The following is a 12,500-nucleotide window of genomic DNA, read 5'->3' as shown; positions in this document are numbered from 1 at the left end:
TTTGGATCCGAGGGGGATAAACAGGGATTGATAATGATAAATATAGTAATATAATTTCTGGTCCTGATAAAGATAAACAGCAGTGATAAGGATAATGATGATAATGATCATAGTACTGATTGTTATGAAGATATGGTAATGGTAATAGTAATGACAAAAATCAGTGTTGTTATTATCTTGATCATTAACATTATCTTCATCATCATTAACATTATCTTCATCATCATCATTATTATCATTGTCACCACCACCATTATCATCACCATCATCATCTTCACCATCATCGATGAAGACATAACAGTAATGATAACAATAATTCCAAAAATAATTCTCATTAATGGTAATTATCATGATAATGCCAGACAATAACACTCACACTAATAATGGTGAGATAGGAGTCTCGACACCAACATCAGCTGTTATAGGCCTAGGTATGATTCTCAAAACACCCGAGGAACAGAATCCTACCTGAGTATTGCGCAGAGAGCAATTACGAGCATATTTGTATAATGGACTGACACGATTTATTAAGTCATTAGATGCGCCCTTGAGGTTATGATTCGCCGTTAATTATTCTGTCATTTGAATTCTGAGTTACGGGCTTCGGAAATTAAGATGCCTTGTTGGATAGTGGTCTTCGGTATGGACTCTTCTCGCGTTTATTATTTCAAATAAACGGTGATATTTAGTGGGGAATGGGTATCTAGTGATAAGAAGCGAAGTAGAAAATAGCATGGGGGAAGGCTAGATCAGTAGCAACTCGAGGTGTCATGGATTCTGATTCTATTTTTGGAAAAAAAAAACACATTCAGATGACGTCACAGAAGTTACGGATGCTTTGTGACGATCATTTCAATTTTCAAAAAGGATGGAAAATAAGGATTTTAATGGTTATATTTTCATTGAACAATCATCAAAATAGCCTTGTGGTACGCCATGACACCTCCCGGAGTTGCTATTGATCTAGGCTTCCCCAAATAAGCATGCGCTGGATTTTCGGGTTGTTATAGACGACATGAACGTGGAAACAAGAGAACATCTATTTGCGGTGGTAGGAATCGGTTTCCTTAGCCGATGAAAGGGAATCGGGCGCGCTTAAGGACACCGCTTATGGGATTTACAATTCTTTTCGCTGGAAATTTGGAGTGATGTAAAAATGCATATTGAAATAGGATGACTGACTGCTTTTCTACTCTTGGTCGAAATACTATCTGCAGATTAAGGGGGATTACTTCACTGCGGAAATTGCGATGATAGATGCGAAAGTGATATACATCCACAGCTAATTAAACATTAAAAGGGCTACATTATGTTAGCATGGACACGACAGGGGACTGGGACACACAGATGAAATATAATAACCATTTATCGCATAGAATTAAACAATTTCGTATCACCTTACGAGTTTCCTTAACACATTTTCAAGTGAGACCACGTAATGGCAACGACTACCCGCCACTGTTGCGTCTCCTTTATGATTCCAGCTTCGTGAATATCTCAGAGTCTTGCATGACTGTCACTTGGCATACTCTGATTCAGCACTATAAATAGTACCGGCGTGCTCCATATCGGTCGACAGCGCGTTGTGGGGAAGGTTGCCACACAATGGAGGTACTCTACATAATCGACCACAGTTGTCACAGTCTCCGTCACTGCTGCTTATTCTTCGGACATCAGACCATGTATTTACACTGTTTTGATTAGTCCTTTTATTTGTGTGAAGTCACGCTGAAGTGGCATTATTTATCCACCTGTTTTGGGGTCCTAGAGGCATGTTTCAGATCCTTTTAGATGCGAAAGCTGTTGATGAACAGGTATCAGGAAGATAAAATTCTTACTTCAAATGGCATTGAAATCGCCAGATTGTATATCTTTTTGTCATGGCTCGAAACTGGAATCGGTTACGAAGCCTTATAATGAAGCTTGTGAACTGCCTAATAAAACTCAATAACTGGTATCACTACTTAGGAGTGGCCTGGCAGAAAATTATCATTTGCATTTTTTTCCCTCGGATATCAAAATGATACACGACTCATGGGTCTTTATTAAAAAGAGCCAGGAAATTCCAGCAATGTAAGTGACAGCTACCGAAGGACTTACATGGAGATTAGGTTAACCTGCTCGTGCGCTTGTTACGTCGTCTGCGATTAAGATGATCATTTTTGGTGTTTATATTTACTTGGCAGTCAAACAGGTTATCCACAAGTACCTGTAGTTTAAGACTGATGTCCGAAGTTGACTGGGGAATCGGGCGCATTAAAACTGTATACTCCATTGCTTCCTAATTTGTAATATTGTTTATGCATGGGATACGCGTCAATATTTACATCGTCTTGTTACCCAGACCACCTGCACGACCTTACTGTTTTAGGCTTGTTTTGTCGGTGTTGTCAGGGGATACGTGCTGAAGTGAAAGTGTCTGTGTTTATTTTACCGTATGAATAATGGCGTTTACTGGAATTAAAGATAAATGAATAAATAGATAAAGAATAAAAAGATAAACGAAAAATGTGAAAGCCCCGCAAAACTAGATAATAATATGGAATTATCGCTTTTTATCTGATACAATTTTAGATATTAACAGTTTAGAAAACTTTTTTTGAAGTTCATATTTCTTAATTTTAAATATACAAGCTCTTATAATTGATATTTACATTTATTTGTATATCCCTGACTAGGTTCTTGACTTCAAACAAAAGTATAAATTGATACGTTCGTACTTCACTATTGATATGTTTGTTTACATTCGTGAGCGCGTTTGGTGACCCCTTGGTTGTTATTTATATTATTTTCTCTTTCACTTGAAACGAGAGCATTGTTAAAGGATTGAGTGGGGATTATTTGTTTGTTTTTTGTTTTATTTTTAGCGTTGTGTATTGTCGAATGTTATTTGTCCTTCATTTTGATTATTGACCAAGATGTTTTTCTTTAATCTTCATTTATGTCATACAGTGGTATGGCAGTGTATATATATATATATATATATATATATATATATATATATATATATATGTATATATGTATATATATATGAAGTAACAATATGACATATGTGTATACTTGTTTATTTATTTTATTTGTATGTGTATGTATGTGTGTATGTATGCATTATATGAGCATATAAAGTCATTGAAAGCGTTAAGATTTAGATTTGTTAGATTTTAGATTCTGATGCTAAATCCATCACTTCAGGCACGTTCCAAGTGTTACCCTCAGCATTTGTTGATCGTATGTTTTAACAGCTTACCTTTAAACCAACTTAGATACGAAAGCTGTAGCTGAAATGCAACTCTTGCAATAGGGAAACTCCAACAACCTATCTTGAAACCAACTGAGATACGAAGGAATATATAATTGAAACGCAACTCTTGCAGTAGGGTAACTCTGTGACCCCGAGGCGTAGCGCGATACCAAAGGGAAATTAATAACTCATATTGCTTCTTCAAGTATTTATGTTGTGGCTTTCGAGTAGTAAACATTAACCATATTGTATGTTAACCAGTTCATCATGCTTGAATTTGTTTATGCTGGCCAAGTGGTATACCAGGACATCGCTCAAGTAGGGGCATTAAGATCAAGGTCATTAGATTTTTATACGTTCTCTTCAGATCACTTGCTTTACAGGGTATGCGCGATTGAAATTCGTCATTTGGATGATGGTTAGGAATGGGGGTATTAGGTATTAACTGTCTTGATAGATGGCGCTTGTGATTTGCTTTAGAAAGAAATGAGGCAGAAATAAGGGGCAGCATGAGGATACCTGGGCGCGGATGTTTGTATGCGGGGGGCGGTGTCGTGGGCCGCGCACATGTGCTCGCTCACGGGACTTGCGCGCTCGTCAGTTGGCAACTCGCAGTCGGCAGTGCGAGACGCGCGTGTTCTTCGCTCGTCCCGGTAGGCCATCTCGGTTCTGCAACGCTCGCAGGGCTTTTCCGGTGCTACGTCTTACTGGTGCTGGTAGAGTCCTGGTGCTGCAACACAGACAGGTCCTTCCTGGTGCCCTTGCGCTGCTTGGTGCAGGTGACACGCGTAGGGTCACGAGGCTACCTTGTGCTTGGAAGGTGCATGCCACACTAAGGTTATAGACCTTGCTCTGTAAATTGGATTGAACTGGAACAGGTACATGATGTTACTAAAGAAGTCATTTAGCGTGTTGCTGTGAAGAGAACGGACTGACATTAAGCGCGTGAAATCTCCGAAAGCAAAGGAAGGGACAGTGTTGTGTTGACAGTGCCGCGCGTCGCGCGTGATGCGTGCCGCAGGCTGCACGTGAAGCGAAACGCCCAAGAACCAAGTTGTCTACTCTTGAACGTAAAAAGTTACCGCCGCCAAAATGATGTTGGCTGCCTACTTCGATCAGGTAAGAGCGCGCCCCATAAATGGATTTACATTGCCATAAGTACTTTGGTGTTATACCGCTGACAAGGGAAATTTGACGTTACTCTATGTCGAAAATGTGACCCGGAAGAACAGCAAGCAGGTAAGTTGCCAAACATGTGGATTAGATTAACGCGTTGGTGAGACAGTTCTCATGAGGTCGTAGGTCCGCCCCGCCACTCAGCGATGCTGCTTGGAGTTTTGACAATTATCACGTGCTACCTACTGGTCAGATTCTACAATGTCTATTACCAGGTGAGTGTCTTAAGGTTCCTTGTCATGAAACACAGCTTTGAGTCTGATCTGGCGGGCAGTCAGGGCGACAGCTATTCTAACCCAGGTGGAACACGCTGGCAAGCAGAAAATAACTTCATACAGGAATCGGTGGAAGATGTCATTATTACGAGCGCATTTGTATGAGGTGTGGCTGTGACAAATGGCATGTTTTGAAGTAGTGTGATCTAGCATGGCCGTCCGTGTTATCGCATCTCGCTGTAATAAGAGGGGGCCTTGCAACCGAGGCTACGGTAATGATCAGGTTACATGACGTGGAAATATGGTTTGACAGTTTACACATGAAATATGATGGTGTCCTGGCGTGTGTGTATACGCATGCGGAAATTAGAACACTCATACCCGGACAAACACGAGCAAATAAATGGAGAGGCACACACACACACACACACACACACACACACACACACACACACACACACACACACACATTTATATGCACATGGTATAAGAGGGAATAGCTATTGTATTTCACGAGGGAAAAAAGTACTGGGCTTGTCTAAGCTGCCCAGGGCTGAGATTAGTCTACTTGAGTTACCGAGTGACTGTGTAGACTTGGGAAGAGAGTAAAGTGTTCATGTGTTTGTCTGTGTTGATTCCTGCAAAGCCTACACCCCCTCCTACATATACAGACACATAGATAGAGAGAAAATGGGAGGGAGGCAAACAGGGAAAGAGGGCGAGAGGGAAAGACACACACAGCGTGAGAGAGAGAGAGGAGAGAGAGAGAGAGAGACAGGGAAAGGGAGAGAGAGAGAGAGAGAGAGAGAGAGAGAGAGAGAGACAGGGGGGGGGGGAGAGGGAGAGAGAGAAAAGAAAGAAAAAGAAAGAAAGAGAGAGAGAGAAGGGGGGGTAGAGAGAGAGAGAGGAAGGGAGGGAGGGAGGGAGGAAGGGTAAGAGGGAGAGGGAGGGAGGAAGGGTGAGAGAGAAAGGGAGAGGGAGGGAGCAAGGGTGAGAGAGAGAGCGAGTAAGGGAGAGAGGGAGGGAGGGAGGGGAAGAGAGAGAGGGAGGCAGGGCGGGTATGAGAGGGAGGGAAGGAGGAAGAGAGAGAGAGAGATAGAGAGAATAAAAGAGAAAGAGAAATAGAGATTAACAGAGTGATAGGGAAAGAGAGGGCGAGAGAAACTTCCGTATACTTGTGATACGTAGCAATACTACTTCCAGATTAATTTTTGCAGACATTTTTTTCTTCAGAAAACAAAACAGGCCTTGGCACAAGCAGCAATTTTCCAAAACCAATATCCACTTTCATAATATATTGTCTCCACGAAAGAAAATGTCTCCACTTCTTTGGTTTGCTTATGAAACTCGGCAAGTTTAATAACTGTTAGATAGACGTATATGAGTGCTTTCCCAGGGCCAAGAGTAGCTCGAGAAGGAAATGTTTAACGAAATCCAATTTAACCTTGGGAGTCAGACCCCTGTACGCAGTGTCCGATTTCTTGGGTTGAAGCTTCAGACGAAGGGAAATCGTTGCTGATCACTAACCACACTCCCCATGCACAGTGTCATTTATAATTAAACTTGAAATTGGATAGAATAATGATTATTGAGTCACTTGTCCGGACCTTGGCCTTGCTTATAAACACTTTCAAGGAGTTACTTACTGGTCTTAAGTGTGTTCTCGGACGCTTTCATTTTTATTTTCTTTGCTTCGTATTTTCCTCCATTAAGATACCAGTCTACATGCATGCTAAGCAAAAGGAATATTATAACAGTACTGTTCAAATAAATGTTGTTCTCCTCTGTTCATCTTTTCCTGTAAGGGGCGAGGAAAAATATCATTTACATATTTATGACAGAATGCAGATATTGTCTCTTTTACAACATTTAAACTGTTTTAAATGTCCGTTTTGTTGTCCGAAACACTTTGTATTCATCTTCCATGACAGTGAGAATAAAGATATATTAGTATGGAACGCCCGCCAGTGCTCCTTGAGACTGCTATATATTATTTTAACGATGATGGTGTTGGGCATTTACGGGGAAGAACACGTGGCGGCTGACCTGGTTGTTCCCCGGGTTGTAAATGAGTGTTCATGGTGGGCATCTGTTTGAATGGTGGTCGCCATAATGGTTGTGTGGATGAATGGTGGTCGTATGGATAGATGGTGGTCGTCATAGTGGTTGTGTGGATGAATGGTGGTCGTACGGATGAATGGTGGTCGTCATAGTGGTTGTGTGGATGAATGGTGGTCGTATGGATAGATGGTCGTCATAGTGGTTGTGTGGATGAATAGTGGTCGTACGGATGAATGGTGGTCGTCATAGTGGTTGCGTGGATGAATGGTGGTCGTACGGATGAATGGTGGTCGTCATAGTGGTTGTGTGGATGAATGGTGGTCGTATGGATAGATGGTGGTCGTCATAGTGGTTGTGTGGATGAATGGTGGCCGTACGGATGAGTGGTGGTCGTAATAGTGGTGTGGATGAATGGTGGTCATAATAGTGATTGTGTGGATGAATGGTGGTCGTCATAGTGGTTGTGTGGATGAATGGTGGTCGTATGGATGAATGATGGTCGTAATAGTGGTCGTATGGATGAATGGTGGTCATAATAGTGGTTGTGTGGATGAATGGTGGTCGTAATAGTGGTGTGGATGAATGGTGGTCGTCATAGTGGTTGTGTGGATGAATGGTGGTCGTCATAGTGGTTGTGTGGATGAATAGTGGTCGTCATAGTGGTTGTGTGGATGAATAGTGGTCGTCATAGTGGTTGTGTGGATGAATGGTGGTCGTCATAGTGGTTGTGTGGATGAATGGTGGTCGTACGGATGAATGATGGTCGCACGGATGGATGGTGGTCGTCATAGTGGTTGTGTGGATGAATGGTGGTCGTCATAGTGGTTGTGTGGATGAATGGTGGTCGTCATAGTGGTTGTGTGGATGGATGGTGGTGATAATAGTGGTTGTATGGATGTATGGAGGTCGTAATAGTGGACGCATGGATGAATGGTGGTCGTAATAATGGTCGTGTGGATGAATACTGGTCGTAATAGTGGACGCATGGATGAATGGTGGTCGTAATAGTGGTCGTATGGATGAATAGTGGTCGCATGGATGAACGATGATCGTAATAGTGGTTGTATGGATGAATGGTGTTCGTAATAGTGGTCGTGTGGATGAATAGTGGTCGCATGGATGAATGATGGTCGTAATAGTGGTCGTATGGATGAATGATGGTCGTAATAGTGGTCGCATGGATGAATGGTAGTCGTAATAGTGGTCGTGAAGTCCCATCTCGTGCGCGAAACATGTTGACTCGTAAATGAATGAGAACGGTAGGCATTAAAGGTGGTAGGCAGAGGAGAGAATGGGGGAAGGTATAGTGCTGGTAAGCGAGTTCCTTCGCCCGAGGGGGATAGAGATACCAGAGCGGGCCGGGTGCAGAGGGAAGGGGTATGGGTAACGGAGGGTATAGGTAACGAAGGGTATGTGTGACGGAGGATATGGGTAACGGAAGGTATGGGTGACGGAGGGTATGGGTGGCGTTGGGTATGGGTGACGGAGGGTATGGGTGACGGAGGGTATGGGTGGCGGAGGGTATGGGTAACGAAGGGTATGGGTAATAAAGGGTATGGGTGACAGAAGATATGGGTGGTGGAGGGTATGGGTAACGGACGAAGGGAAGCTGGGAAGTACGTGGGTAATGTACCGGATGATGCGGGTGTTTTACGGGCGTGCTCATTTGGGTTTACGAGGCGCGCATTCTACTTACCTGCGTTCGGGCGTTTGTTTTGCTAATATGTCGCGCTATTGTTCCGGGTGAAAGGCTTTCTTCTTTGGGGGGAGGTTTTGCAGTTTTGCGTCAGGGGTTCGACAGCCCAAACAACGGAGGAGCAAATTTGGTTTTGTTTGAGGAGCAAATTTGGTTCCATTTCTTGCTAGACTGTCCACACGAAGAAGGGGAGAGACGGTGTGAGAAACGCCACGAAACACGAGGCGGTGTGAGAACGGAGGGAGGAAGAGCCAGGCGGAAACTCCGAGGCGAGGAAAAAGGGAGGAGGCAGGAAGAGAAAGCAAGGGAATGGGAGAATGGCGAATGGCAGAGGAAGGAGAGCGGCGGAAAGGAAGAAAGAAAGGAGGGGAAAGAACCGGGAAAGAGCGAGACGAAGGCGAAAGAACCAGGAAAAGGCGAAAGAACCGGGAAAGAGCGAGACGAAGGCGAAAGAACCGGGAAAGAACAAGACGACGGTGTCCCTCTCACACGAAAGGACTTCCGCGGTTCGGCTTTGCGGGAAGGATCCAAGACCCGCGGGTTTGTGTGAGCATCGCTGAAGAGGGAGATGCAAGCCTTGCCGCCTTCGTTGCCATGTCGTCCACGCGCCGCCGGCCTCTGTTATCTGGCGATCTTGAAATACTACTGTTTAGAAGAGAGTCGCAAGTACTCGTTTCGTATTCCGTGAGTGTTGGGAGTTGAACGGCTACGTGGGAGAACAGAGCGGAATCTAATGGTATAGGAAACTTGATTTGCTTAATAAAAATGGTATTCCTGTTGGAGGGATGGATGTAGAAGGATTTCGGTATTCGAATTTGTTTATGCAGTGAACACAGCATAAGATACAAGGCAGTTCTGCAAACCGTCTTGCCACTTAAATGCAGTTTCACCAAGAGCTCCAGACCCTTGACAGGCCTCCGAGGAACCGTGCAATACTTAACAGATATTGCATGCAATTAGCCTCGAGTGCAGGTGCAACGAACTGTGTCGCGGCACCTGTGGCACGACAAGCCCAAGGCAGAGGCAGCGCGTCAGCCCGATGAAGACGATTAGAAGTTGATTGGCTTCCCTTATTCGCCTAACGAGTGATCTGAGCCTCGATGGCTGACCTCTTATTAATGATTTTCCTGACCGTTGGCCGGCGTGCGAGAGGGGAAGGCTAGATCAGTAGCAGCTCCAGGAGGTGTCAGGGCGTCTGATTTCTTGTTTGTCTTTTCTTTTGAAAATAGGGTTTATTTTGATGATGTCACAAAAGTTGCGGATGCTTTGTGAATATGGTCGATCATTTTGGTCATTTCAATTTCCAAAAAGGATGGAAAATAATGATTATAATGGTTATATTTTAATGGAACAATCATCAAAATAGCCCTGTGGGACGCCATGACACCTCCTCGAGTTGCCACTTATCTAGCCTTCCCGCGTGCGAGAGGAGGAAAAGTTGCGCGAAAGCTTCCTATTGGCTCCCCGGAGAGTCCGTCCGGCGAAGACTCTCCCCGCGCAGGACGTGACGCGAATGAATGCTTTGCCTCTAATTCTAATTCTATATCTCTATTGAATTCCGCTTTCAAGCCTAATTCTCTAATACTACTTCCTGTCCCGATAAGAATAGAAGCCAAGTTATATATAGATATGTTGATGTATGGAATAATGCGCATTCTTATATCGCATAATCGTACCACAAATAAAGTAATGTTGTCCCGACATAGAGGTAGATAAAGGGATATATTAAAAACGTGGAATAGATAAATCGGATGATAGATCGAGAGATAAATGATATGTGACAAACAAACATGGGCGAGGCGTGAAGGTGTGGGGGACACGGGAGACGGCCGGAGCATGATAATAGGCTGATCAGCTGATAGCGTGTTGATAGGGAGGCATCGGCGGCGGGTTGCTGGGCGCGGCGGGTTAAGTCCTATTTATAGTGATGAAGATGACACGGGAAGCGAGGTCTCGTTTAAAGCAGGGTTTGTGTGTGGTTTTTTTTTTATTGTGATTGTTATTGTTTAGGATTGATCGGGGCGCTTGCGTCTCTGTTCGCGCGTAGGTTAAGTCTGAATGCGTAGGTTTCGTCTTTTAGTTGTTTGATTGTGTCTGTCTTTCTCTCTCTCCCTCTCCCTCTCCCTCTCCCTCCCCCTCTCCATCCACCTCCCTCCCGTCCTCCCCCTCCCCAAAACCCACGCTCATTCCCAAAAGAACCACAGATCCCCCTCTGGCGCCGAACCTGAAGGAGAGGCACAGTGGCAGCCCTCCCTCCGGCCGTGCCTCCCGTCGCCTAGTGAAAGGTGACGTGACCGCAGTGCGTGAGTTTCTGCGGTTCGAGATATGCTACTTCCCTCCCCCGGATGCGGTACCCCTCCTCCTTCACCCCCTCCCTCCCTCCCTCCCTCCGGGCATATATGGCTTCCCCTTTATGGTAATAATTACCTCCCGGTCGAGCTCACGGGAGGCGCGGCTTCGTAAAAATCACGCCCATAGTATTGCGGTTGTTTGATTGCTCCTCCCCCTTCTGTTTTGAGGGCGGATCTGTTGGGGGAAAGTTACTGTTGGGGGAAAATAACTGTTGAGGGAAAATAAGTTAGGGGAAATAACTGTTGAGGGAAAATAACTGTTGGGGGAAAAAACTGTTTTCGTGACGAGCATCATGCTGGAAGATGTGTATCTACGGTGTAAATAACTTTGGATTATTGCCTTTATAGAAACGGAAGTATTATGATTTTAACATGACAGCGTTTCATTCTCGTGTGTACACATTGTCATGTTTATGTGTTTGTTATGGCGCGTATGTTTATGATTGGATTCAGGCGTCTAAGCTTTGACCCAGTAACTCGCTCGTAGTTGCATTAGAGCGGTGATAATGCGCGGGGTTTAGATGAATAACAGAGGTGGTTCTTAGGAATTCATTGACCTCATTCTTCATTTTTTTCTCCCTGACCACCATCTCTTCCTGACGCTCTTCGACCTCACCGCCCTCACCAGTCTCGGTCTCCTGAAGCAGGTCTTTCGGAAAGGTCTTCCCTGCACAGAGACCGCGGACAGAGCCAGACATGCCCATTTATTACGCTGGACAGTAACACCCACTCGTCCCCATTTCGTTGTAACTGTTTCTTAAGGAGCCAGAAAGTTGACCTCAGACTAGGCTCATCATCATTCCGCTAATGCACCACGGAGCTCTCCTCCTCCTCCTCCTGCTTCTTCTTCGCTTATTTTTTTTTATTCCTCTTTCTTCTTCGACTTTTGCTTCTGTTTTTTTCCTTCTCCTTCTTTGCTTATTTTAATTCCTCTTCCTCCTCGTTCCCATTCTGCTTCTCTTTTTTTCCTCCTCCTTCTTCTTATCTTCTCCACTTCTTCCTTTTCATCTTCTGCACTACCTCCTCCTTTTTAACTCGCCTCCATCGCTTTATTCTCCTCCTTCCCCTCCTCTTCCTTCTTCTTCTTTTTCTTCTCCTTCTCCTCCTCCTCCTAATCCTCCTCCTAATCCTCCCCCTCCTCCTCCTCCCCTTCCTCCTCCTGTTCTTCCTCTTCCTCGTCCACTTCCCCCTCCCCTTCCCCCCTGCCATCCCTTTGCACCTGCGCTGCTACCTTGGGCTTTCCCCCCCAAGAAGGCGATCCCTCGTTGCCGTCTCCGCCTCGCCCTTTCGAAACCCCGCGTCGTCGGCCATCTGCTGCAGGGCCTGGTGCTCCCCGACAGGCAGGGCGACTCCGCGGATAATGCCACGTATCTGAACTCGGTGCCGTCTTTATTTCAACGCAGTAGATGTGGATTAATCGGATATATTTTGCAGGGACAAAAACAAAGGAAGGAGAAAAAGAAGAAAAGTTGGAGCGAAAGGCAAAGGCTAAAAGAATTAGATAAAATAAATAAAGGCTTAAAAATAGAACGAAATTAGATGAAGGAGGGGCAGTGCATCCTGAATTTTCAAAAGGGCCAGGCGATTAAGAGGAGGGAAATCGCGAACAAGTAGATAATTGAGACATGAACTTGTGGGAGGAGAATAAATGGGTTATCAAGAGCGAGCTTGTTAGACGGCATTGTTAAGGAAGGCCGTGGGCAAAATAAACAAGCAGTGTCGTGAAGTTGGAAAACCAGTCATTTATCTTCAAAAAAGCC

At 44.7% G+C, this 12,500-nt stretch overlaps 2 protein-coding genes across 9 annotated transcripts in view; one reads left to right on the top strand and one right to left on the bottom strand.

The window, feature by feature from the left end:
- LOC113801796 (tripartite motif-containing protein 3) overlaps nucleotides 1-12,500 on the top strand; it is a 433,201-nt gene that overhangs the window by 277,252 nt on the left and 143,449 nt on the right. The window contains exon 1 of one of the 8 annotated variants that reach the window (XM_070121810.1): nucleotides 3,836-4,360. The exons of 6 other annotated variants lie outside the window; for them this stretch is intronic. In XM_070121810.1, coding sequence (XP_069977911.1) covers nucleotides 4,334-4,360 — 27 coding nt within the window. In that variant the 5' untranslated portion in view covers nucleotides 3,836-4,333. Of the gene's footprint in view, nucleotides 1-3,835; nucleotides 4,361-12,500 lie in introns of those variants that run through there. One more of the 8 variants, XM_070121803.1, reaches the window with a different exon arrangement.
- The window catches only part of Drat (Death resistor Adh domain containing target), a 437,794-nt gene that overhangs the window by 399,391 nt on the left and 25,903 nt on the right, over nucleotides 1-12,500 (bottom strand). The window lies entirely within an intron of this gene.

The sequence above is a fragment of the Penaeus vannamei genome, chromosome 5 (assembly GCF_042767895.1).
Source record: "Penaeus vannamei isolate JL-2024 chromosome 5, ASM4276789v1, whole genome shotgun sequence".
In the NCBI taxonomy this organism is placed as follows: Eukaryota; Metazoa; Arthropoda; class Malacostraca; order Decapoda; family Penaeidae; genus Penaeus; species Penaeus vannamei.
This window is presented reverse-complemented; position numbering and strand designations above follow the sequence as displayed.